Genomic DNA, 27,587 nt, shown 5'->3' with positions numbered 1-27,587 from the left:
TACTAACTTAATGTCTGTCTTGCAGGCTCCTTGGGCCCAGGGACGTCTGTCTTGCTAACCTCTCTCTCCCCAGGGACGTCTGTCTTGCTCACCTCTCTCTCCCCAAGGCTTGGCGCCTCACACAGTGGCTACCCATAGCTGTATTGTGGCTGGATGGGCAGACACTGATCCAGCTCCTACGGGCGCAGGCCTGTGCTAGCCTGATCACACATGAAGGGAAAACAAACTGCCTGTCTTTGAGGAGCTCCGGGGAGGGAGGAAAGAATGACGAACAAGGAGACAGGGAGACCACGTGCAATCTGAGATCCGAGTGGGGTTAGGGTAAGGTGACCAGGCGTCCCGCTTTTGGCGGGACAGTCCCGATTTTCAACAATTTGTCCCACATCCTGTGGCGTTTTAAACAAATCCCGATTTTTGGAAAGATTCTTTTGAAAAATCAGGACTGTCCCGCCAAAAGCAGGACGTCTAGTCACCTTAGGTTATGGATAACAGAGGTGTGGTACGGGGCAGGGAGGGGGCGTTCCCCATGACTATGTCTCTCACACCCAGAATGGCAGGCAGGGGCTCTCCACCGTCAGCCCCGGAGCTGACATGACACCCATCCCCAATCCTAAGTCAGCATCAGCCAAACCAGGCTTCTGGCCTCAGCCCTGCTGTAAAGCCTGGTGAGCTGTCCAATTAGGGCTGGAGAGATGGACCAAGATGCTGGAGGCAGGCAGAAGGCTGGGCTAGGAGTAAGACTGGGGGAGGGGGAGGGAGAGAAGAGAGGAAGAGGAGTGAACCTCCGTCTGTTTACTGGAGTGAACTGTTTGTGGTAGCCGGCTTCTGGGCCTCTGGCTTCTGGGCACTCAGGCAGGAACTGAGCTGGCAGTGTGGCTGGGCCTGGGGCCATGGAGGATCCCCAGGGTCCGTCACCGCCAGCAGGGAACGTCAGCCGCCTCAGGAGCAGGCTAACTGAGCCCCAACTGTGGGAGGGCTGGCTTCTTAAATTATTAAGTATCTATTTAACAACAAAAAGAGAAGCCCAGTCAGCACCGCCTCGAGGGTATAATCCTGGCAGCTCCTGAGGCTCACAGCATCAAATTCCTTCCTCCTGCGTGGCTGTTTCAGTGTCAGGAGCTCAGGTCCTTTATTCATTCGCCCAGCAGATGTTTACTGTACACCCATCAGGCTCCAGGCTCTGGGTAGAGGTGGGGAATTCAAGGACAGGAAGGACGGCTCCTATTTTTCAGGCAGACATACTCTATTATAAATATGATGAGTGCTGGAATTGTATGTAGAGAATTCAATGGCAGCCATCTAAATACGACTTCCAAGAAAAGAAAATACTACAGCTAAATACACAAATCTTATATATAAATATAAAATTGAAATGGCGTTCATTCATTCTAGGACATTGGGCAAAGTTTCAGAGGAAAAAGACCCCTTACTCTTCTGTTGGCAGCGAATTAAACCATTTTCCTGATTTCAAGGACTGCTTCAGTAAAATACAGCTAAAGTTTTGATGATGTAATTAACGGAAAGCGGTTGCATTTATTCTGGGACATGTCTGGATCCCACAATCTACCACAGTTTCCGAAACCTGTATCTGTTCCTTTTTTCTTCTTATGTTTTTAAAATAGGCTTTTATTGATTTTAAAGAGAGAAGAAAGGGAGAGACAGAAACATCGATGAGCGGGAAATATCAACATCGATCAGCTACCTCCTGCATGTCCCCTGCTGGGGATCGAGCCTGCAACCTGGGCATGTGCCCTGACGGGGAATCAAACCGGCAACCTCCTGGTGCATAGGTTGATGCTCAATCACTGAGCCACACAGGCTGGACAACCCAGATCTGTCCTTTAAGAGGACAGCCCTTCCAATCAGTTGTGGAGCTTTTGACCAAGGGCTGAAACTGTCAGCCCCTTTAGAGGTGAGTGTCTAAAAACACTAAAGTCCTAGCCCTGGCTGGTGAGGCTCAGTTGGTTGGGCTTCCTCCTGGGCACCAGAAAAGTTGCTGGTTTGATTCCCAGTCAGAGCACATGCCTGGGTTGTGGGCTCAATCCCTAGAAGGGGGCGTGCAGGAGGCAGCTGATCGATATTTTATTCTCACATCAATGTTTCTCTCTCTCTCTCTCTCTCTCTCTCTCTCTCTCTTTCTCTCTCTAAAAATCAATAAGAAATAAAAACATTAAAATCCTTTCTTCTCTCATCTTCTCTGTCTTTAAGAATCCAAAAATTTCACTACGTGGGTGCTGAGACCCACTCACCCGTGCCTAGCATAGTGTACCAAAGTGCGCCTCGCTGGGGGCATGGGATTTGGTCGTAGGCTGCTGGGCTGGCACATAAATCAGTGCGATGCCCCAAGTTTTCAGCACGTCAACAATGCCTCCTGGCCCCCCACGTAGGGGAGGCGCAGGGTTAGAGTGCAGGCAGGCCTCCTGCGTCCAGGCCTCCGTTTACTTAAAGGCTGGGGTGGAACTGCCCGGGGTCCCAGCACCTGAAACGCTGCAGGGCAGAGACCCGGGAGAGATTCCGAGAAGCTATGCTGGCCACGGGAGAGAAGCGGCCCAGGGTGGGGATTAATTTCCATTAGCTCGTTGGCTCCGGCAGCTCCCCATGGGCACACTCAGCACGTTCACTCCCAGAGTGGCCCGGGCCCAGCGGGCACCTTCCCAGTGTGGCAGAGGCGGTGGCCGGGAGCCAGCCGGGCTGGGAACCCGGGGGGTTCGGAAAGGCCCAGGAGGCGGCCGTGCGTCGGGCCTGCCGTCCCCGGGGACTTGGGCTCCTCTGCAGGGACCTGCTGTGGAAAGGAGGCCTCAGCCAGGCCCTGCCAGCACAGGCCTTATTTCTTTGGCCCTCACCCCGCCAGCACAGGAAAGGAGACAAGTCTGCCGGCACGGCCTGCTCGGAGCCACTCGTGCCTCTGCTGCCATCAAGTCCAGGGCCTCTCCATTCCCGTTTGTGACTCTCCCTTTCTCTCCCAGGCTGTTGCCATCCTTATTCCTCCCTCCATGTCAGGCCTTACCCCAGGAAACTCTGGCCAAGGAGCTAGAATTAGTGTCTGGGCATCGTGACTGGATAGTCTTTCCTGTATACCCCCCTTCAAAGGTTTGGTTTGAGCCCTGGCCAGAGTGGCTCAGTTGGTTGGGCAGCATCCCATGCACCGAAAGGTTGCCAGTTCAATTCCCAGTCAGGGCACATGCCCAGGTTGCAGGCTCGATCCTGGCAGGGGGTGTACAGGATGTTTTTCTCTTTCTTTCTCTCTCTCCCTTCTTCTCTCTCTAAAAATCAATAAAAATATTTAATTGGGAAAAAAAAAGGTTTACATGGCTGCTGTGGCTCAGTGGTTGAGCACTGACCTATGACCAAGAGATTATAATTCAATTCCCAGTCAGGGCACATGCCCAGCTGCGGGCTTGCTCCCCAGTAGGGGGAGGGCAGGAGACAGCCAATCAATGATTCTCTCTCATCACTGATGTTTCTATCTCTCTCTCCCTCTCCCTTCATCTCTGAAATAAATAAAAATATATTAAAAAGATAAAAAGGTTTAATCTGAGGCCAAGTAAACCCACAATACCGAGACACAAATGCTTATTCACTAACATGTGAGCTCATACATGGAAAGTGCTTAACACAGTACCTGGCCCACGAAAAGCTTGCTGTCACGTAAACGATCATCGTCAGCATCACTACTATTACTACCTATTACTATTACTATCACTACATGCAGGCCCACCCTCCCCAAGGGCCTCACAGGCTAGCTGAGGAAATAAGACACAAACCCACAAATAGTTTTGCAACCACACAAGAGATAAAGGACAGTTCGTTTTGATAATACAAAAGCTGCCACCAGGTAATACTGGATTAGTTACTAGATAAATGGCACGGACAATAAATGGTTGGGGTCAAAGAGGAGGGAGGTCATTTCTAATTGGAGTTGCAAGGAGGGGCAGGGAGCTCACGAAGAAAGCCCCTGGGACAGGCAGAGGAGGAGGGGGGAGCCGGGAGGCGGAGTGCGCCGCGCAGACGCAGGAAGGGCAGAGCTCATCTGAGGGGACGGCTGAGTAGCTACAGGTAAGAAGAAAGCATGTTGAAAACAGGCTTTAAACCAGATGTGGAAAGCCTTGGATAAAAGGCTAAGTAGTTTAGATTTCATTCTAGAGGCAAAAGGAACCACTGAAGACACGGCAGGATTATTTCCTGAAATATTAATTTGTAAGGCTTCCCAATGATAGTAAACAGACAGCTTAAATTTAAAAAGAAGTGTGCAAGACGACAGATCTCAGAGTAAAGAGGGGTAAAGGTGATGGGACAAAATTAACCAAAGAACATATATGCACATATGCATAGCCCATGGACACAGACCATAGAGTAGGGAAGGCCGGGGTGGGGTAGGGCCTGGGTGGAGGGGGTACAAAGGGGAGGAAAATGGGGAACATCTATAATATTGTCAACAATAAATACATTTTTAAAAAAGGATTCTGAGGTTTGATAAGTAGAAAAGGTTTGATAAGTAGAAAAGCATGCCCAGTTCTCAAATAGGAAAACCCAATATCATCAAAATATCAGTTTACCCTAAATTAACCTAAATTAACCTATATGCTTATTAAATCTACTTAAATTATGTAATTTAAATTGAGGCCAACTAGAGAAGCTATAAGAAAATTCATTGGGAAAAGCAACTAAAAATAGCTACAAAAATTTAAAGAGAAAGGTAACAAAGAGTGAACAATTTCTTAGAGTTTTTTTTCTATCAAATATTAAATCACAGTATAAAGTTATAATAATAAAACTGTGTAGTGCTAGTATAGAATAGGTATTTCAAATAAGGAGAAAGACAAGTCACTGGGCAAAGGGTGTTAGCAAAACTATTTTTCATACAGGAAAAATTAAAAAAATTTTTAAAAATATATTTTATTAATTTTTTACAGAGAGGAGGGGAGAGGGATAGAGAGTTAGAAACATCGATGAGAGAGAAACATCAATCACCTGCCTCCTGCAGACTCCCTTCTGGGGCTGTGCCCGCAACCAAGTGCACGCCCTTGACTGGGATCAAACATGGGACCCTTCAGTTCACAGGGCGACGGTCTATCTACTGAGCCAAACCAGTTCGGGCAGAAAAATTAAATTTATATCTCATACTTCAGGATATATTTCATTTAGGTAAAAAATTTAAATGTATAAAATGAAACCATAAAACTACCAAACTTAATGTGTGTGTGTGTGTTTGTGTGTGTGTGTTTTGTTTTTTTAATAACCTTTGTTTAGGAAATATGACACAAAATCCAAAAGCCAAAAAAGTAAAAGACCTACAGTTCAACTATGTTAAAAACATTTTTGTGTGGGATAAAAAACCATAACAAAATCAAACAAACAAGGAAAAATGTCAAACAAATCAAAGAAAGGAGGAAAGATATCACAAAGGGCTAATGACCTAGTACAGTGGTTGGCAGACTCATTAGTCAACAGAGCCAAATATCAACAGTACAACAATTGAAATTTCTTTTGTGGCACAACTGGGAATTTTTTAAACTTAAACTTCTTCTAATGCCACTTCTTCAAAATATAATAGACTCGCCCAGGCTATGATATTTTATGGAAGAGCCACACTCAAGGGGCCAAAGAGCTGCATGTGGCTTGAGAGCCCAGCCAGTGTGGCTCAGTGGTTGAGCATTGACCAATGAACCAGGAAAAAATGGTTCAGTTTCCAGTCAGGGCACATACCTGGGTTGTGGGCTCAATTCCCATGTGCGACATGTAGGATGCAGCCATTGATGTTTCTATCTCTCTCTCCATCTCCCTTCTTCTCTAAAATCAATAAAAAAACATATTTTTTAAAAAGAAAAGTTAAAAAGGGATCTTTCTTGAGGAAGCCTGCATTTTTATCAGCACATAGCCTTAAGCTGTGGGTAAGCGAGGTGGTCAGAAAGACAGGTGGGAGAAGAGGCACTGTGGGAGGCCTGGACCGATAGTCTGGGCCTAAAACTATCATTGAATGTCGAGCCCTTTGCAGGTTTACAACTTGGGATTTCACTCCTTTCTCACGCCAGGAAGCCAAGAGCTTAGGGAACCTGAGTGAGTAACACTTTAACACCCATGAATTTGTGACAAACTTCGATGACACAGATGCCAACCCATTATAAAGCCTTGCCCAGGCCCTCTGGGACACCTAAATGATGGTGGCACAAATTCTACTCTTCTTGTTTACTTTGGAGAGAATTTTTTCTTTCAATCTATCGATATCTACTTCCTTCTTATTGGACTGTACAATGAGATTCCTAGGTTGATCTAGTTTGCAGAGTCTGAAGGCCAAAGGGTTTGGAGGCAAAATGCTCCCAGAGATTTGGCTGCTACCAAGCCTCCCTGTCATTCTCTCTCAGTGACACCATTAAAAGGGAAAATGAACAATTGCTATGGATGCTCTGAAAACACCACCTCTTTGGCCCAGCCGCATGCCTGGGGCCCATTGCAGGGGTTGAGGGGAGTGGGTGCTGGCTGCTCCCAGGAGCCGTGAGCACAGCCAAGGCCTGGGACAAGAGCCTGCCCTTGGGAACAGAGCTGACAGCCCACAGGAATGTCCCAAAGATGGAGGAGGCTATTAGCATGGCTCACTCACTGCACTGCACGGGGAGGGAAGGGAATCTTATTATTAACTTGGGTGTATTAATATTTGATCAAGCGTTTCCACGATGATAATCACCCAGAGAAAGGGAGCCTTTGTTCTGACAGATCTTATCAAGAGGAGAGAGGGGACCATGGGAGAGGTGTCACGTGCTGGGCAGGACCACACAGTGCAGGTGGCGCCATGGCTTCCCTGGCAGCGTTGTCTGCACAGGTAACTGTCCGCACAGTGGCTGATCTAGAAGGAGGGAAACTCACAATGGCTGACCTCCAAGAGGAAGCTGCTGAGCCAATTTTTTTTTTCTTTTTTCCTTCAGACAGTGCACTGAAATGACGGTTAATAATTTTAGGTATTTCCGTGAATAGTATATTTCCTCAAAGTATAGTCCCTAAATGAAACTCCGTTTCACGTTTTGAAATCTGAGAAGAAAACACTTTAAATTTATTTTTTATTTTTATTTAAATATATTTTATTGATTTTCCACAGAGAGGGAGAAGGATAGAGAGCTAGAAACGTCGATGAGAGAGAAACATCGACCAGCTGCCTCCTGCACACCCCCTACTGGGAATGTGCCCCCAACCAATGCACATGCCCTTGACTGGAATCAAACCTGGGACCTTTCAGTCTGAAGACTGATGCTCTATCCACTGAGCCAAACCGGTTTCGGCAAGAAAACACTTTAAAGACATCTTGCTGATGACACCATCTCTGCTCGCACAGATAGCTTGAGAGAGACGGTAGGGCCATAAACACCTGACGCCTTGGTTGCCAGCAGCTGCATCTGAAAGTATCAGCTTCACAGGCTGCCAAGAAGCTGCCGATCCCCACCACAGTGTGGCCAAGCCCTGCTCTCCAGAACAAATCACTCACGCTCTGGACATAAAGCCTTTACCTGGCCTCAGCGCCATCCTGGTACAGGCAGGGAGAGGAGTTGAGGGAGAGGCTCAGCATCATCTTTTGCACCAAAGTCAGGAAGGAACCCTGCGACCTTCTCCAGAATGTCCCTGGGGAGCCCTGGTGGGTGGGCAGGGAGCAGCAGGGTCTGAGAACCACGGTCCTAAGGCTCTGAGGGAACACCTGTCAATCACAGAACTTGACCTTGGGGCCTGGGCACAATGGGCCTGGAAGGTGTTCAAGGCTCCAAGTGGCAGCAGCTCTGTGATTCAGGGCGCAGGACACAGCTCGCAGTGCACCTGCTGTCCTTCTGCCTTCTCTGAATTGTCTTCAACCAACCTCGCCACTTTGGCCTCATCTCATTTCTAGTAAAAAGGCTACAAAGAGAGAACGCAGCAAGGAAGCGCATCTCTAGTTTGAAGCATCACTTGGATTTCAGTATTGAGTGGGCCACACGATCTGGTGCACTGTGCTGGAAAGGGGAGCTCTGTGTAGTTTGCTCCTCAGTAATGGTTCAACAGGCCAAAGAGGAGGAGGAAGGGCGTGTTTGGTCTTCTTCCTTCTTCTCAGGCGGCCCTGGGCTGCAACCTTTCAGACGCCTCTGGGCACCATGGAGCTGAGATGCCAAGCTGTGTGCAAATGTGAGGCAGGAGGAGCAGGAGGGAGGAGCAGTAGGATGGGAGGGAGGATGGTGCACAGGGTTTCTCTTTTCGGGGCATCTTTCTGTGGCATTGCTCCTCTCCCAGCTGGGCCACATCTGCCTTGAGCTACCGGGTACACAACCAGGTGTGAGGAGGTGTGCAGGCAGGCGGAGGCCTCCCCTGGGATGAGGAGAGAGGGCACAGAGGGCGGGCATTCTGGCTGGGAAATTGCCTTGCAGCCTGTAGTGCTCCATCCCTTCTCCAGGTGCCACAAATGTTTGAAAAGGGGAAGGACAGGCAGGGGGTGGGACAATGAGCTGACTCTAGGAAGCACTGAGAGCTTTTCTACCGTGACACTAAGGCTGGAACCTTTGGGAGGGATAGGAATTTGGCCCGTTCAGCTGCTCCCTTCCTCTAGCCTTTCAAAGCCGATCCAAAGAGTGGCCTGCCTGGGAAGGTGCCAGAACCGTCAAAGCAGAGGACAGCTCCCTGTTCAGGAAGAAACCTCATGGTCACTCACCTCGGAACCTCAAAAAGTGCTGCCAGCTTTAGAAGCTGACGTCGAGAGCTAACGTCTGCCCAGGGAACCTACTGGGTAGGTATTCCTGCTGAGCTCCCTGCCCTCCCCGTGGCATTGCCAAGGTCAAATCCATCTTCCCCCAGGAGCCTTCTGCAGCCTGTTCCTCCCACTTTCCCTGACCCCATCCCACTTTCACTTGAACCAGGCTGATCCGCAGTTTCAAATCCAGAGTCATTCATTCTGGAGAGGTCAATGTGGAGGCTTCCACACAGAGGAACCAGATGGCTCGTTAATTCTGGCCCAGGGAGGGAGAGCTGGGGACGATCAGAGAGGCAGAGCAGGGGCTGAGGGAAAGCTGACTGAGAGGCAGAACACATGGAATCCAGTTAACCAGATGCAAGTCTTCTAGCTACAGGTCACTAAGTAGAGATGGACTCACAGGAGCTGCTATACCAGGAAGAGCATTTAAAAAACTCATCCTTTGGATCCTCAGGCCGGTGGAAGACACACAGCTGGGATCCCGGCTGGCCGGCCTTAAGGAGAAAGCTCTCTAGCATGGGCTTCATCCTCATGGGCACTGGGTCTCAGGGCAGGAAGCCCAGAGCTCCAAACGCAAGCTTCAGCCTAATTTCCCCAGTCCCTGGTCCTTTTCTCCAACCCAGGTCTTCTAAGAAAAAAAGAGGGTTAAGAGGGAAGAAACTGGCCCTGGAGCAGGCCAAGGTCACGGGGCCAAAGAATGGATTAATGATCTTGAATGTCTGAAGTTGGTAGAAGAGAAAGGACAGGAAGACACTAAGATTTCCTATAAATACAAACATTCACTTGCCTAGTATTTTATTATTAATAAGAAGCTTTCAGAGACTTCCTCTTGTTTGATATTCACAGCCTTGGGAAAGTACTGCTGTCCTGATTTTGTGAGAGGGGAAATGGATCCAGCTGTCCTCCGTAGCAGTAGCATTAGAGGTGGGACCAGGACTTGGATCTGGGACTTGTGACATTTTCCTCTTTACCCAGGGCCTTCCGTTTCAGAAAGAAAAGGCCAGGCCAACCTTGCCACACCCACCCACAAAGCAGGTCACCGCCATCTTATAAGAAACACAGAACCAAGCGCCTTCCATGCCGGATTACTCTTAGGAGTGGAGGTGGCCGTGTGAGGCACGCTGAAATGATGGGAACCACAGGTGGCTTCTGCAGCCTAAGCCTCTTTGGAAAGACTGACCCCCGCCCATTCTGCCCAGGCAGCTCCCAAGACAGTCCTGAAGAGAAAAATGCCAAGCCGGGAGACTGGCATTTGCTTTCTCTGCTCTGCCTACCCACCTGAATGGGCCAGTGGCCATTCCACTTTGGACCTTCTCAAAGCTTTGACTTCTTCCAAATTCACTCATAGTGGACTCTGAGGTTTTTGTTTGTTTTTAAAAATCCCGAATGGGACTTCTAACTTCCATGTGTACTTGTTAGCCAGATGTTCTCTTTTCTTTTTTTTTTTCTTTTTTTTTTTTTTTTTTTTTAAAAAAAACCTCTTTTTTTAAAAAAAGAAATACATTTTTATTGATTTCAGAGAGGAAGGCAGAGGAAGAGAGAGATAGAAACATCAATGATGAGAAAGAATCATTGATTGGCTGACTCCTGCATGTACCCTACCAGGGATTGAGCCCACAACCCGGGCATGTGCCCTGACCAGGAACTGAACCATAACCTGGTTCATAGGTCGACTGAGCCATGCTGGCCGGGCTAGTCAGATGTTCTGAATTGTTAAGGTCCATGCAACTCTGCGCGCTGTGGTTCCTCTCTCCTGGGTAGGATATTCGGATTGTATGGGAGATAGGTGAGGAACAGGCAAGGCTGACAGAGTCTCTTTCCTAATCAACCCATTTCCACTGGTTTCCTGGGCTGCTCATCAGACCTGGTTATACTTATAGGCCAAGTGGACAAACTCACACCCTATCTGCCTGTCAGAGTCACATGCACCCTTCAGTCCCAGCCTCAACGACTTCCTCCACAGACAAGCCCTTGGTTCTTTCTGCAGCTCTTCCTTTGCTCTTTCCTTGCTATTTAAGTATGTGTCTTTCCTACGGTTCTTCTCTAATTCTACTCGTGCTAATTAATTATAATCAGCGTTCATTTTCCCCTAATAGATCAGAAACTCCTTAGAGACAAATACTGCCGTATGTAGAATTCATCTCTGTGCTTTCCCCTCCACTCTCATGTCTGGCCAGGGGCTTAGCTTTGCACATAGCGGGAGTTCAATAGATAGCTGTTAACATGGAATTTGCCTTAGTTTCTTAAAAAACAGGGTGTATGTGAAATGGATAAAATGATCCCTGCACAAAAGACAGCCCCCCTCCTCAAAGGCCCTATGTCAGGCCTTATGGAATATGGTTCCTCCCTCCCTCCAGCCACATCACCAGGGTCCCTGCAGCCAGATCAGCCAGCACGAGACATAAAGAAGGCACAACCGGACCGGCAAAGGCAAGGGTTCTGAGTTTGGTTATATAAAGAAGTTAAAATTACATAAGCAAAAGCAAGGGCTGGTGCTCTTCTATGTCCTCAAGGAAAAACCAAGGAAGGACTTTGTGAGGGAGGGGATGGGGACGAGGCAACGAAGGAAAAAGAAAGGGCGTTTCTTGCCAAGAACAAGGACACAGAGGGGGATAGCCAGATCCGAATGGATTCCCCACGGCAAGAGAATGGGACACCACCCCCTTCCTTTTATGGGGACACCCAGACACTGAGGTGAAAGGGCATTATGGGGTCAGAGGGGCCTAAGGCCCTGCTTATGCCTCAAGGTCAGCTTATGCCCCAAGGGATGTGGGGGCAGAGGGAGGGAAGTCGGAAGAGCACTAGCATGAAAGTCAGATAAAGCCAGGAGCAGCAGGGGCGGTGGGAGATTCACTCCAAAAAGTGACTGTGGGAAAGCCTTACCCGTCGTACGAGGCCGAAGATGGGAACAAGCAGGGAGTGGTCAGATTTGGGCCCGTCACTGGTAGAGCAAGTGAAACCACACCCCCCCCCCCCCCCCCCCGTAACTCAAACTCTCTTCATTGGCCAAGGATTGAGGTTCAGAATACAGCTCCCCTGGGCCAGGCACCAGGGAGGCAGTGTGCACAGGGGTTGTTGGGAGATGGTGGTGGTGGGGATTTTAAGAATCAGATCTCAGCCAGCAAGGGGAGGAAGTCTATTCTGAACCTGCTAAGTAAAAATCTAATTTAATTGCAGCTTCAGGATAAGAGGTTTAGTCCAGAAAATCCTCCTTTCCGAGGCAGTGTGGGAGGATGTTATCTGCTCTCAATTTTCTATCAAATCGCTCTTTCCCTCGGGACCACAGAGAGGATGAGGCAGTTCCTCCACTCAGGCCCAGGCGGGAGACTGAGGTGCCTACGGAGGCCCCACACAGCTCTGCCCGGCTGTGCATCCCCTCCGACTCTTCTTCACGGAGACCTCCTCTCACTCTAACTGTGGCCACAGGTCATGCAGGGCACGGGCAGAGGGCAGGGCTCCCCTGGCACCCTCTCCCGCCTGGGAGGAAGTGCCTAGGACACGTGGAGCAGAGGCTGCCTGAGCCTGCACTCTCTCTCCCCAGGGGGCCCAGGCTCTCTGAGCCACACAACCACCACCACATCTCCATCACCGCCCTGCCAGGCTCACGCCAAGGCACACAGAGGACTCACCATGGGCAAGCAGGCGAGTGACCCTCCCCTAACCCCCACGGCCCCACACGGTACCTGCCAAGGCCTTGATCCGGGACCTCTCAAAGAGCCTGGCCGAGCTGTTGTCATTATCCAGCTCGTCGTCCGGGGCATCCCAGCGGGCATTGATCCGGCTGTACGGTGGCTGGTTGGCCACGTTTTCAAACTCCGTGGCTGATGTCATGTCAGCAGGCTCTCAGCAGCTACGCCTGCCTCAGTCTTCATGGAAGAGTCCCTGGGGGGTGGGGGGGACAGCAACACAGTCAGCGGTTAGCTCCCACCCCCTTGGACTTTTCCTCAGGAAAAACTTATTTGGAGCATCTGACAGGAGTAGGTCCTTGTAGGAGCAGCACACGGTGCCATCTGCCTGGCCATGCTTCCCACCCGGGTCTCTGCTCCCTGGATATAAAATATTGCAGCAGCAGCAGCAACAGTAACAGCGGCAGTGGCGGCGGGGACAGAGAGCTGATGCAGCAAGGGTCAGGATGGCCAGCAGGTGGAGACATGAGTCGCAGCAAGCCCACTTCCTCCAAACCCACTGCCGCTGCAGCCCAGAGGGCAGCTCTCCGGGGAGCCTGAGGCGAGCCGGACAGGCTGGGCCCAGGGCCAGGACCCAACCTGGGGTGCGGGGAGAGGTAAGAGGGGAGAAGCTGGAAGTTGCCTGAAGCTGACTCAGACACAAACCAGTGGGAAGAGGGATGAATGTGAGCTGCAGGATGCCGTTGGTGTCAGCAGCCCCGGCAGCTGTGCTGGGGGAGGTGTACTCCTCCCAGAGGCTGCCCAGGAGTTCTTTCCCAGCTGCAAATGTGCGGAAAGCCGAGCTCTGGCTTTGCCTTCGCTGAAGTGCAACCAGGTCCTCAGACAAGGTCTCCTGTTGAACCCCAAAACAGAGCAAGAAGCCCAGATGAGCCTGCTGGTCCATCAAAGCCATCAGCTTTGATGGGTGGTGGTGGTAGGTGGTGGTGCTGAGGGGGTCCCATGGACAATGGAGCTGTGCGTGTTCATCTATGCAATCAGCATGGTCATCAGGAGCCCTGGGTCTTCATTCATTCATTCATTCATTCATTCATTTAAATATGTACCAAATATGAGGTGGCAGGCACTATACTAGATAATTATAAGCAAGACAGAAAGGGCCCTGTCCTCATAGACCTTATATTCAGGCAGCAAGACAGACGATTAAATGAGCAATTACAGCCAAAACCGGTTTGGCTCAGTAGATAGAGCATCGGCCTGCGGACTGAAGGGTCCTGGGTTCGATTCCGGTCAAGGGCATGTACCTTGGTTGCAGGCACATCCCCAGTAGGGGGTGTGCAAGAGGTAGCTGATCGATGATTCTCTTTCATCAATGTTTCTGACTCTCTATTTCTCTCTCTTCCTCTCTGTAAAAAAATCAATAAAATATATATTTTTAAAAATGAGCAATTACAATGAATGTGGTGGGTGCCTCCGCTGGGAAAGGATGGGAGAGGGGGGGACTCATGGAAGCCCTGGGTGTCAGGGGAAAGGGAATATAAGCGGATCCCTAAAGGGAGCTTGGAGTCACCCCTTGAAGGAGTATATGGAAAGGGACGAGTCCCAAACACAGGGAAGAAAGAGCAGGAGCAGCGTTCTGAAAGTGAGAAAGAACCTGGCAGTATGAGAAACCGTGCTGTGTAACTAGAGGGTGAGGACCGGGTCAGGGAGAAAAGTGGGACAGGAAGCTGGAGGCACGAGGCACCAGGCCCTGAATGTCTGTGGCCTTTGGGAAATGACTAGCTTCCTTTAGCCTTAATTTCCTTCCTGTACCTGCCATTCGGTCACCTCCCCAGGGACCTTACAGGACTCCAAGGTCAAGTTTGTAAGAGAGGACAGGGAGCCCAGAGCCTTCGAGTCCAAGAGAGCAAAGGGTGGTGGGTGGGGAGGCTGCAAGGCAAATGACACGTGTCTGCAACTAGTGAGCTGTCAGGTGAACCCCTCCCTCAGGTGAACCCCTCCCTCAGGTGAACCCCTTCCTCCACGCATATATGCACCACACACACACACACACACACACACACGCACTCATATCACAAACACAGATACACACTCCGACATACACACTCACCCACGCAGGCACGCATTTGAAGAAGAGATGAAGGAAGCTCACCAATCCACTTATAACGGCAGGGCTAGAGCCGTTGTTTTTTTCCTACAGAATCACTTCAGATTCTTTTCCCCACTCTGATGAATCAATCCCACCACATCCCTTTGAGGTGAGACATGAGCCAGAATTATCCACTCTCATTGCACAAGGAAGAAAACCAAGCCTCCTGCAACGAGGCCTCCCCAAGGTCAGCTAGGGAATTACGGCTGTGGCTGGGACCACAGGCCAAGCTACAGTCAGTTCACTCCCCTTGGCCAGGCTGATTCTAAGGAAGCAGGTGGGAAAAGAACACGGTACATGGGGACAGAGGGCACGCCCCAGTGTCCAGGAGTTGGCAAAGGTGTTTGCTACTCAGGGAAGGGAAGATGGAAAAGCAAGTTATTATCCCAAACACACATGCCCTTGCCATGCCAGGCCTGTACCCAGAACAGCCCTGTCCTTTTGGAAAACCTGCCATCTTTTCTACAGATGCACAGCCTACTTCCGGGGCTGGCATTTCCCACCCAACTGGCTGGGCCAAGGCAGTTGGGAAGGAGTCCCAGCTCCACACGCCTTTCCCCACTTTCCTCAGGGCACTACCGCTGGCTCTGAGCAGGAGAAAGACCGACAGGCCCAGGGATCCAGTACGGAGAAGGCTGAGCTGCCAGATGCAAGAGGCAAGGTGAGATCGGATCCTGCGCGCAGGAGGTAACCAGACCCTGGCTCTCCTTGTCTTGGGCTATTTTTAAGAGTGGCCGTGAGAGGCCCCGGCCTCGGGGCTGGGGGAGTGAGGTTACCTTTGCCGTGGCTCCGTAAATAAGTCTGCCCCAGAAAGATGAGCCTGAGCAGGCAGCCCAGCGGCCCAGCACTCGAGACAAGATTGATGGCCCCGGTGCAGGAGAGCAGGCACTAGACAGCAATTCATCCTGCTTAAGACCGCCATGCCTCCTGTGACCGCGGCTCAGGGACAGCAGCAGCCAGGCAGCGCTCTGCCGGATGTGAAAAAGCACACGCGCGTCTAAATAGACAAGCCTAGAGTTTTCTTTCTCTGTGTTTGTGTTTCCTAGCAGGATCAAGTCCCCGAAGACAAACACCGAGAAAAGAAGGTTCAGAAACTAAAGAGAGGCCTTCTTCTTCCTGCACCCCTCCCCCTCCTGCCCTGCCATGCCCAGCCCAGTGGCCTGCCCAGATGGCACTCCATCAGAGCCAAGAAGATGCGGGGGCGGGGGGTGGTGGTGGTGGTGGTGGTGGTGGTACACAGCGGCAAGGGGAGAATCCTGGAGAATTTAAGAGTGAGCAGCAGAAAATAAGAAATTAAAAAAACTACAGATGGTTATTCTAGAAAACCAAATCTCACACACACACACACACACACACCCTCACACACACTCACACACACACACCACCACCACCACCACCACCACCACCACAAAACCTCGATGCCTGAAACCAAATTTAACCCAGTGTCCCCCATGTCTATTCCCATTACTATCAAAATGTCCCTTTGAAGGCCTAGCTATAAAGAAGCCATCAGGACAGAAAAGAATCTCATGTGTTGGGGGCTCATGGTGGGGATAACTAACCAAATGGGGAGTCATGGAAATGACATCTAAATTGCTCTCTGAGGGCAACTTGGCGATGAGCCGATCTGGTCCCATGTGGAGAGCTGTCAGTCATCTGGGCATCCAGAGTGGCCCTCTGAGTATGAAGGGCAGCGACGCGTGGCTAACACTGGACTCCACACTGTACCTCACTCCCCTGCCGTGAAACTCGGGGGCGGGGGGTGGGGCAGGGGGGGAGGAAAGGCCTAAGGAGTAGTTCCTTGATCAATAACTCCCCAATTCACCCCCAAGCTCCCAAGAAGTCCTCATAACCTGCCAGCATCTGGTCCATCTGTAGGTGGGTTTCCTCTGGCCCATGTGACTCTGTCCACGGAAGCCCACCTTTCCCGCCCAGCCACCTGCCTGTCTAGCAGCTGGGGAAGCCTGTCTCTAAATGCAGAGTCCCTCACTCGGTGGGCTCTGTCAGCCTGACCCCTGGTTATATCTTGGGCAGGATGGGTCCCCAGAAGACTTGCCCACAGCTCAGCACGGAAAAGCTCCTCTGACCGCGCAGGGCCCTCCCTGGCAGAGGGTACGCCTGCTTGCTGGGTAGATTTCACAACATCACTGACGAAACTCACAGCTCCACCCTCCCCACGTGTGCCCAGGAGCCCATCCGCTTCTGAGATCAGGTGTTGGGCCTCAGCATCTCAGCCTCCTGTGCTATGCCCAGTTAATCCCCGGGCGGCGGCCACGGTGGCAGCTGCTCTCCCCTGGCAGGTGCTGCCGCAGCCCTAGGTAGAGCTCAGCTCGGCCCTCCCCACAGCGCTGAGCACAAGGGAACGGATGTGCTTCTCCTCCCTGTCCCACCTCCCCTTCTCTGGGCCACACAAATGTGTGAAGCAACGAAGCCCAGTCTGCTTCAGGCGTGGGAAACAGGGGTGGGGGGAAGGGGGCAATCCAGGGCGATGCTGCTCTGCCTTAGCAGGGTCACAGGTGGGGGCTGTTGCAATAGCTTGGACACCATCTTAGCTTCCTTAAATAGAGAATTTAGACCCATTCTGCCTGTGTTTTCTCTCTAGCTGTGAGGTTTGACCCCTTACCTGCTGTCTATTTTGTACTGCCCCCAAACCTGCTTTATAGATGTATTTTGGTACTATGACAACCCAGGTCAGGAGATATTAAACCCTGAAGTTTCTCCAGTAACTTTTCTGCCAATGCATTTATATTTCGAATTCACAGACACCCTAGTCAAATATATAAACACTCACTAAAACAGCATGAGAGCATGAAATACTGAATATTGAATCAATAAACAAAACCAGCAAGAGAGCCAATGAGGTGCCCAGTAGATTTTCAGAGTTCTCTAAATCTACCTCCAGCCTTACCTTCCTGCCTACTCCCCCACCCCCAAGCTCTAGTCAGGCATCTCCTTTAGTCTACCAGACATCTCTACCTAGAGATTACAGCTCAGTCTCAGTAAGGCTAAGGCTGAACACATGGCTCCCAGGATAGGAGAATAAGGGGGTTTCAAGACCATGGTGACAGAGAGGCCAGGTAAGCACACCACCTGCGGGTGACCTTTCCAGCAGAGGACGTTACCTCCAGTGCCTGGACAAAGCTGCTTCCCCTCCCCCCAGAGCACACTCTGCTTTTCCACTCTGTAGTTCCCATCCCGACCTGCCTGGCTTCCAGTTCATCAGCGGCAGGATGTGGTTTGGGTTTCTTAAAGTCTCAAGATTCCTATCCACGGTTGCTACCCTCAAGGATCCCCATGATCTGCAAGGTCCTGGTCATTCTAGTCCACTGCCATTCGTTTAGGCCTTACCCAGACCCTTCTGCTCCAGTTTCTGTCACCAGGCAGGGACATCAGGCACACATGTCACAGCTTGTCCCCTCATCATGGAAAATCTCTTACTAAGAACTGGCTCTGGTTATGCTGCAGCTGCTGGGATGGGGGTGAAGGGTGGGATCATGGCCCCAACAGCTCTTACAGAGATTTGGTTGGGGAACAGGTGCAGCTCAGCTCTGATATAGGGATTGTCCCATTAGCTCTCTATTGTAACAGCATCTCTCAGTGCCTCACGTTCCACACAGAGGCAAACGTCCACGGGGAATGATTAGAGGAGACAGGAGAGGTGATACTTGTAACATACGTACATAGTTTTCAAAGACCAACCTCTATTGGAATTCCTGGGCTCAATATCTACATTCGCAGAAAGCTACTACAACCCCGTAACTTTTCTTCTCTCTCCCAACTCACTTCTTTCAAGATAGACACTGGCTCCACTAGCCAAATAAGTAACATTCTGTGGTAGCTGAAGGGAAAGTTGATGTCCAATTTCTCATCTTCCATGAAGACTTTTCCAGAATGCCCACTGTGACCTCTCTCTTCTCTGCACAGGGGACCAATGACAACTCAACACTGGAAGTGATCAAGAATAGATCAAAATAATCACTGAGATATTTTTAACGAAGTAACTGATTCAGAAAAGATCATGTAAAACAACAACCATTAGATAAGAGCTTGAGGGGAGCTAAACAATAGAACCAAGTTCCCAACACTTGAATTCACTGATGAATCTTAATATCACTAAGAGCAGAACAACTAGATACTATGCGTCTCCTATATGATGCAATACAAGGGACATTGAGATCAATGGCATTCTTGCCAAAAAAAGGTGAACCTTAATCTGACCAAGGCTTTTGAGCTAACTTCCCATTTATAGGGATTATAGGAGAGACAACTTAAATGACAGCATAAAAAAGCAAACAAATCTAGAATGTGGGACATTCGGCAGACAACTGATTGCATTTCTTTGATAAATCAGTGGTATTAAAACACACACACACACACACACACACACACACAGAAGCAGCAAATAGTAGGGACTGCTGTAGGTCAAAAGAGATTTAGGAAATGGAGTAGCTAAATGCTTTGTGTACCCTCTTTGGATCTTGAATAAAAAAATAGCTATCAACTGAAACTGGTTTGGCTCAGTGGATAGAGTGTTGGCCTGCGGACTGAAGAGACCCAGATTCGATTCTAGTCAAGGGGATGTACCTTGGTTGTGGGCACATCCCCAGCAGGGGGTGTGTAGGAGGCAGCTGAACGATGTTTCTCTCTCATCGATGTTTCTAGCTATCTCTCTCCCTTCCTCTCTTAAAAAAAATCAATAAAATATATTTTAAATCAAAAAACACTTTTGAGAGAAACAGGTAAATCTGAATACAGTTTGGTCTACCTGCTGAAAAGGTCACCCACAGGTGGAATGCTTGGCCACACCCTGCCTAGACTCTAGGTTCCTTGTAGGCAGCAGCCATGTGTGTCTTATTCATTTTTGTATTCCAGTGCCAAGCACTGTGCTTGGGACAAATAGGTGCTCAAATATTCTCCTCCTCCTACAGACCTGAGCTCAAATTCTGAATTCTCTTTAAACCCCTTTATCCTACCATATACCCTGACCCATGCACTGCCCATTCAATTTTCTCACTTATGTGTAGTGAGCACTTATTTAATGTTTATTCATCACTCTGGCTCTGTAAAGTGTCTTCCATTCATCGTTCTTTTATGTTCTAAAGCTTCCATTTCATTTCAGGCTCTTACCATTCCCCACCTGCACTTGTGTAATGGTCCATCTCTGTACATGTCAGTCTCTTTGATCCATCCTGCAATCTCTTTGATCCATCCTGCACAGCCCTTCTCATAATGACTCACTTCTGCTCCATGAGCTGTCAGAAACAGTGTCACACACAGTCTACTCCAAAGCCCTACACCATTCGGTGCTGAGCTCATATTCTTTCTTATGCTAACTCTGCTCCAACCAGGAGGGCCCAAGTGTCCCTCATCCCCACTGTTGTGTCATGTGCTTCTACAACTTTCTTGGTGTCATATCCCATATGCTGAAATTTAGGTACCTCTCCTCTTTTCTTGCAATTTAAAATAAATATAATTTGCAAACATTTAGAAACACAATTTTTAACATTTCCCCTCATGGATCCTCCATTGCTTCTGTGGCATAGTGAAGGGCCAGTCAAGATGGGCTCAAGGAAAGCGTGTGACGATGAGTTGTGCACTCACTCCCCTCCCCAGTCCCAACCTCCCCCAGTCTCATTGCTGTGCTGGGAGGAGCCAGATCTTCAGCATCCTTCCCTCTGCCCATCCTTCCAATCCTGGGAGGAAGGTGAGTCTTTAGCTCTTCTCCTTTTCATCTTCATTTTCATGTGTTCACGTCTTTCCTTTCTTTGTCATCCTTTCCTCCCTTTCAGAGTCAAACTTCAAGACAAAATTACCAAGATAAGAACAGGTGATTTACAAAAAAGGAAGAGATGCCCAGGTCATTCGTTACCCAAGAAACTCAGATTAAAACAAGGAAACACCCAGGCAAACATCATCCAGCTGGATAATGCCAAGGCATAGTGACACACAGATGGGAGTGTCAGTGAGCCAGTTCTCAGGCAAGTTACATGTCTACAACTCTGTTTCCGGGCATACAGAGCAAAGAAATTCTCACTCGGGTCTAAAAGGAGACTTATGGAGGAACAACTGTAATAATTTGAACAATAAAGATTTATTAAAAAAATAAAAGGAGACTTATGCAAGAATGTTCACTGCAGCATTGATTGTGGTAAAGGAAGGTGGGTTTACTAGTAACCTGGGTGTCCCTCACTGGAGGACGGGTAGTAAAATGTGGCGAATGTACACATGGAGGACACTAGGCAGCATTGAAGAATCTTAAAAAATAGAATAAGAAACAGAACAAGATCCATAACATACCACTGACATAATTTAAAAATATATGCATATAAAACGACATATATTGTAAGAACATATGCAAACAAAAATAAGTCTTAAAAACATGAAAATGGTTGCCTTTAGGTAGAAGAGGAATAGAAAAGCAAATGGAAATAAAAGGAAATCAATCAACCAACCAACCAACCAACCAACCGGGAGAAGGGCCTTGACTAGAAAATGACAATGAGCTGAGAGATATGATGGCTTACCTCTGCTGCTAAGGTAAAAATAGACACAGTATATTTATGTACATTCATGAGAGCTTCCTCATTCCATACCTAACTCCTCAATTTATTGAAACTTGACTTCCCCATTTCTTCATAAAACTATTCTCTCCAAAGGGTAGTACCGACACTCCGCTTCCTTGTTGCTGAAAACAACAGATGGTTTTCAGATCTTAGCTCGACTTCTCAGCAGCATTAAACTCTGTTGGCCATTCCAACATTTCCTGAAATCACTCCCTTTGTCTTCCAGGGCATGCTCCTTGTTCTCTCAACTCTCTCTTCCTCCTTGGCCTGTCCTGTGGGCTACTTTTCCTCTACTGTCCCTTGAATGGTGAATTTCTCCAGAGTCCTATCCTGGGCCCTCTCCACTTCTTCCTGTCTACACACCCTCCTTAGGCTCTCTACTTCACTCTCATGACCTGAATACCATCTCACGATAATGGCTTCCAAATCTATCTTCTCAACTACCATCCATCACACCCGACTGCCTCTGAGCATCCACCTGGCAGAAATACCAGCACCTCATATCCAATATGACCCCCAATTGAATCTATCACCAACCCAGTCCCACTCCTTCCTGCCATCTTTACTGTCCAGCAATATTCCAGTATCTCATCAATTCATTCCCCTCCCTGTCTCTCAAATCTCTAATCTCTGTCTCCACTGCTCCTTCACTTATGGCCACCATCCATTTCAAGTCTAGTGATTTCCTGCTGATTTCTTTGTATCCAGATCAATGCTCAGTACTGTAGCCAGAAAGATCATCTTAGAATACAAATATGATACTGTCACTTCCATACTGTAATACTCTTCTCTATCTCAGAAGAAAGTCTAAAACCCTAAAAAATCAGTCAAAGCTCTTTATGATCTACTGCCTACCTGAACACTTTATGATCTACAGTTCAACCAACCCTTCCTCCCGCCATAAAGAATTCTATTCGGTTCCCTGGCTCTCTCTGGTCATGCTCTTTGCACATGTGAGAAAACCTTCTCTCCTTTTCAGAATAATTTCTTGTCCTTTAGAACTCATCTTAGTCTTCACTCCTTCAAACCCCTCCCCCATCTCCACAACCATCCCTTAGGGCAGTGGGGGTGCTTCCTTTAGGTTCCCATCACTCGGTGCTCATTTTCATCAAAGTGTTTCACCACCTTGTAGGATAATAATCTAATTCTCTATCTTTTCCAATTGACTGCAAGATATGTGAAGCCAGGGACATCCTAATTTATTCTTTTTGTCCTAATTACCCAGCATAATGCTGTGTATGTGAAATGAGACTAAAAAATGTTGAGCAAATTGCCGAAGCCGGTTTGGCTCAGTGGTAGAGCGTCGGTCTGCGGACTGAAGGGTCCCAGGTTCGATTCCGGTCAAGGGCATGTACATTGGTTGCGGGCATATCCCCAGTGGGGGGTGTGCAAGAGGCAGCTGGTCGATGTTTCTCTCTCATCGACGTTTCTAACTCTCTCTCTCTCTCTCTTCCTCTCTGTAAAAAATCAATAAAATATACTTTAAAAAAAATAAATAAAAAATAAATAAATAAATAAATAAATAAATAAATAAATAAAAAATGTTGAGCAAATGGAGGAGCACTGAGAAATGCAGAGCCCTTCAAAGGCTAACAGTGGCTCCTGCAGAGGCCACCCTATGTAGAGGCCAGTTTGGAAGTCAGGGTGGCCAGGGGCCTAGAGATGCGGCACACAGCAGTAGTGCTGTGGATTGAGGCTGGGCATTGCCAGTTGCTGCCCCTGCATCTTTTTTTTAAATTTCTTTATTGATTAAGGTATCACATATTTGTCCTCAACCCCTCATTCCAATCCCTTAAGCCCCCACCCCCTATTGTCCTCGACCACTGGTTAGGCTCATCTGTGTGCACATAAGTCCTTTGGTTGATCTCTTCCTTTTATCCCCACCCTCCCTTTGAGGTCCAACAGTCTGACCCATGGCTCCTTATCTCTGGGTCTGTTCTTGTTCATCAGTCTATGTTGTTCACCATTTCCCCCAGATGAGTGAGATCATGTCCTACTGGAAATACAAGATTCAAAAATGAGACAAGCAATAATGGTTATGCTGAAAGGCATATGAATCAGTCTGTAGAGAGTTTCTTTCTGGGCCACCAGTTCTTTTGAGGCCCAATTTCAATGTCAAACAGTTCCTTATGTGTATATGTCAGCATCCTAACCACATGTTCCTGCCATCTCTTTCCTGTGGCTAGACCGTGGCAGCAGAGATGGGCAGAGGCCACAGGGTCCAAGCTCCTATAAATGCCTGCAAATCTTGGCACCACTGAGAGCAGCTCTGATCCAACCCATGCCTCAATTTCCTCACCTGAAACATCGAAGAAAGTGGCAGCTTCTCACCCAGACCTCTTCCAGACAGGGAAGCCCTACCCCACTCCGCAGCGGATCTTTTTACATTTTATAATTCTTGTGCCATAGAAATGTCAGTCATAGAGTGGTTTCCACCCATGTGTCTCTGCCATACAACCGAAAAGAGCTATCTTAAAAGTCGAACCGATACATAGTATGTAAATTATGGGTGCCAATTTAGTTATTCACGCTAGAGCTTTTAAGATAATTAGGTTAGTGTTGATCTTTTCAAAGTTGCTCAGGCCCACAAGGCCTCCTGAGGGAGCAGGTGCCGGCTAGAGGATTCCACATGCCTGACCCAGCGGGACCGTCCTGCCCACATACAAAGGCCTGGGAGAGCCCCGTGTGTGCCGTGCGCAGCTCCCAGGCCTGCAGAGAGCGCTCCGCTCGGCCACAGAGTCTCTTCAGCCCCTTTCCCTGGGCTCTGCTGACGGGGGAGCACTCTGCTGGCTGCGGTCCCCGGAAAAACGCCTGGCTCCTTATAGGACTGTGTAGCAGAGCCTGGAATTTCCTAAGACCTTTGTGTCCATTGTCCCACTTATTAAACACCCACATTCACAAACTGTTAGATCTTATTGTTATTTGCTGCTATTCCTATTGTATCAAAACAGAAGAGTTGGGTTAAAATCCTAACTCCTGTACTTAGCAGCTGTTCCTTCCACTATGAGTCACTTAACGCCTCTGTACCTCAGTTTCCCCAGGTGGAAATGAGGGAAACACCCTATATTTCTGTAGCAGAGACTGCTTGGCCTCACCAATGTCCGAATTCTCCCCTTTCTGCACACGGCCTGGAGGTGTCTCCCAGGCTGTGTAACTGAATGATCAGATTAATGTGCATCACCTCAAGGTCTTAGCCATAAAAACATTCCCTATAATTCTCGTACCTTTTCCCCTAAATTCCTAGGCTCTAGATTATGGGACCAAGATGGAACGAACCTGATTTCCTGGATAACTGTGGGAAGCAAAGTCTCAATTTATACCCATTTACTCATACATGATGTGAGCAAAAAATAAAACGTTAGTTTTTAATTCTTTATTAGAGCAGTTAGGGTATCCAAATTTCTATACCTACCACCTACCACATAAAGCTGTTGTGGAAATTAAGTAAAGTTATGTGAAAATGATGTATAATCTGTATAGATCCATATAGTCCTAAGGCATTGTTATTTTTCAAATAATAGACAGTATCTCTTAGTATTAGGTTTGTGGGTCCCTTTAATAAGCACATTCTCATAGTAAAAAGAAAAATGTACAGTGGGCGGAGTCTATTGGCTTAGTGCCCCTTCTGAAACTTTTCCTTTCACTCCGGCATCAAACCTCCATGCTCTCCCAACCTCCCTTGATGCCAGGTTCCTCCACGGAGTTGAAGGATCCAAGAGACACTCCTTCAGATCTATTCTACAATCCCTTCTTTATTTTTAATTTATATATATATATATATATATATATATATATATATATATATATATATATATTAATACATTTTTTAATTGATTTCAGAGGGGAAAGGAGAAGAAAAGAGATAGAAACATCAATGATGAGAGAATCATTGATCAGCTGCCTCCTGCATGCCCCCTACTGGGTATTGAGCCTGCAACCCAGGCATGCGCCCTTGACCATGCATGCAGGCCAATGCTCTATCCACTAAGCCAAACCGGCTAGGGCCCTTCTTTATTTTTTAAAAAATATGTTTTTATTGATTTTAAAAAGAGAGGAAGGGAGAGGGGTAGAGAGAAACATCAATGAGAGAGAAACATCTCCTGGCTGCCTCCTGCATGACCCCCACTGGGGATGGAGATGCAACCCAGGCATGTACCTGACCGGGAATTGAACCAGCAATCTCTTGGCTCATGGGTCGATGTGCAATCACTGAGCCACATCAGCTGGGCCAATCCCTTCTTTAAATAAATTTCACTTTGGTAACCTAATTCCTTCTCACTGTAAGCCCCTTAAAGGAAAGGACACCATTTTCACCGTGGAGGTCCTTGCATATGGTAGGTACTCAGTTAGTACATAATAATAATAATTGGATAGGACAAATGTGAGTATTTACCTTTCCAAGGGGCCAGAGTATCCCTTTCAGGAAACATATTAATAAGGAAAACATATTAAGAGAATACCTTACTGAAAAGAAGGATACAAAAGAGGTAGTTGAGGAGCCAAATCAGGCCAATGTGTGAGAAATGGTTAGTCAAACAGGCTACTCAGTACATTCAAATCATGCGAGGAAGGCAACAGTCTATTGCACCTCCAGGGAAAGCCAGTTGTGCCTAGAGAGTCCCTGAAAAGTGTAGACTTACTTCAATATACAACTTGTGCTAGCAGGCTGACCCTGGGCAGGGACAAGGAGCTATCCAAGGTTAAAGAACGTGGTGACGAGGATGTCAGAATGAAACCCATATTTCCTGTCTTCTAGAGTTATACTTAGACCTCTTAGCCTCACTGCTGACCTGGCCACCCGCAAGGGCTTTAATCAGTTTGCCAACCCCTATACTAGCATCTTGTAAGATTTGAGTACAGAATCAAGACATGCAATTCACAGGTAGGTTGCCACTATTTATTCATTAATTCAACAAAATTTTATTGAATAATAGCATCCCCAAAACCCATGAAATACTTATGTATAAATATAATAAAATATATGTAAAATCTATAGGCTGGAAACTATAAAACATTGATGAAAGAAATGACAAATCTAAATAAATAGAGAGCTATATCATGACCATGGACTGGAAAATTAAATATCATTAAGATGTAGCCCTAGCTGGTTTGGCTCAGTGGATAGAGCATTGGTCTGCAGACCAAAGAGTTCTGAATTTTTAAAAAAATATATATTTTAGTGATATTTTACAGAGAGGAGGAAGGGAGAGAGATAGCTAGAAACGTCGATGAAAGAGAAACATTGATCAGCTGCCTCCTGCATCCCCCCCACTGGGGATGTGCCCACAACCATGTACATGCCCTTGACAGGAATCGAACCTTTCAGTCCGCAGACCGATGCTCTACCACTGAGCCAAACCGGTTTTGGCAAGGGTCCTGAATTTGATTCCGGTCCAGAGCATGTACCTTGGTTTCAGGCTCCTTCCCAACCCTGGCCTTGGTCAGGGCTCATGCAGGAGGCAACCAGTTGATGTATTTCTCGCACATTGATGTTTCTCTCCGTCTTTCCCTCTTTCTCCCACTCTCTCTAAAAATCAATGGAAAAATATCCTCAGGTGAGGATTAACAACAACAAAAAGATGTCAATTTTCCCAAAATCAATCTCCAAATATTTCATTTTAAAAAAGATATGAGTTATAAGATACAAAATCAATATACATAAGTCTGTTGCATTTATGTATACTAACTAGAGGCCCAATGCACAAAATTCATGCAAGAGGAGGCCTTCCTTCCCCCGACTGCCGGCACCAGCTTCTCGCTGGCACCTGATACCCTCTTGCAGTCCAGGGCTCTTGCAATCTGGGACCCCTCACTCCTTACCGCCCGGCTGCAGTGAGGTAGGAGCAGCTCCTGCTTCTGACTGAGCACCCATGAGCCCAGTGGGAGCACACTGACCACCAGAGGGCAGCTTCCTGGTGTTCAGTGAGCATCATAGTGACTAGTCGTTCTGCTGTTCTGTCCATTTGCATATTAGGTTTTCATTATATAGGATTGATTTTAGAGACAGAAGAAGGGAAAGGAAGAGAGAGAGAAACACCAATCAATTGCATCCCATACACACCTCAATTGGAAATTGAATCCACGGCCTTTCAGTGTACAGGATGATGCTATAACCAAGTGAGTCACACCAGGCAGGGCAAGAGAGAGTAAACCTTAAAAGTTCTTATCACAAGAAAAAGTCTGTAATTATGTATGGTGATGACTGTTAAGTAGACTTATTGTGGTAATCATTTTGCAATATATAAAATACTGAGTCTTTATGTTGTATTCATGAAACTAACATGTTTATATGTCAAAATTCAATTTAAAAGTATATGGATGGCAAATAAGCACATGAAAAGATGCTCAATCTCATTTATCATTAGAGAAATGCAAATTAAAACCATAATAAGATACAACTACACACCTATTAGAATGGCTTAAAAAAATATGAACAATAACAAGTGCTGATCAGGATACAGAACAACTAGAACTCTCAAACATTGCTGGTTGAAATGCAAAAAATTGTATAACCACTTTGGAACAGAGTTTCTTATAAAATTAAACACAAACTT

General features: G+C 47.7%; 1 protein-coding gene across 1 annotated transcript in view; it reads right to left on the bottom strand.

The window, feature by feature from the left end:
• Positions 1-27,587, bottom strand: part of SPTB (spectrin beta, erythrocytic) — a 115,478-nt gene that overhangs the window by 47,893 nt on the left and 39,998 nt on the right. Inside the window, exon 2 of the mRNA XM_036434258.2 lies at positions 12,382-12,580. Within this exon, the coding sequence (XP_036290151.1) occupies positions 12,382-12,529 (148 nt within the window). The 5' untranslated portion in view covers positions 12,530-12,580. The remainder of the gene's footprint in view (positions 1-12,381; positions 12,581-27,587) is intronic.

The sequence above is a fragment of the Pipistrellus kuhlii genome, unplaced genomic scaffold, assembly GCF_014108245.1.
Source record: "Pipistrellus kuhlii isolate mPipKuh1 unplaced genomic scaffold, mPipKuh1.p scaffold_m20_p_1, whole genome shotgun sequence".
Classification (NCBI taxonomy): domain Eukaryota; kingdom Metazoa; phylum Chordata; class Mammalia; order Chiroptera; family Vespertilionidae; genus Pipistrellus; species Pipistrellus kuhlii.
The sequence above is the reverse complement of the archived record's forward strand: the minus strand, read 5'-3'. Positions and strand labels throughout refer to the sequence as shown.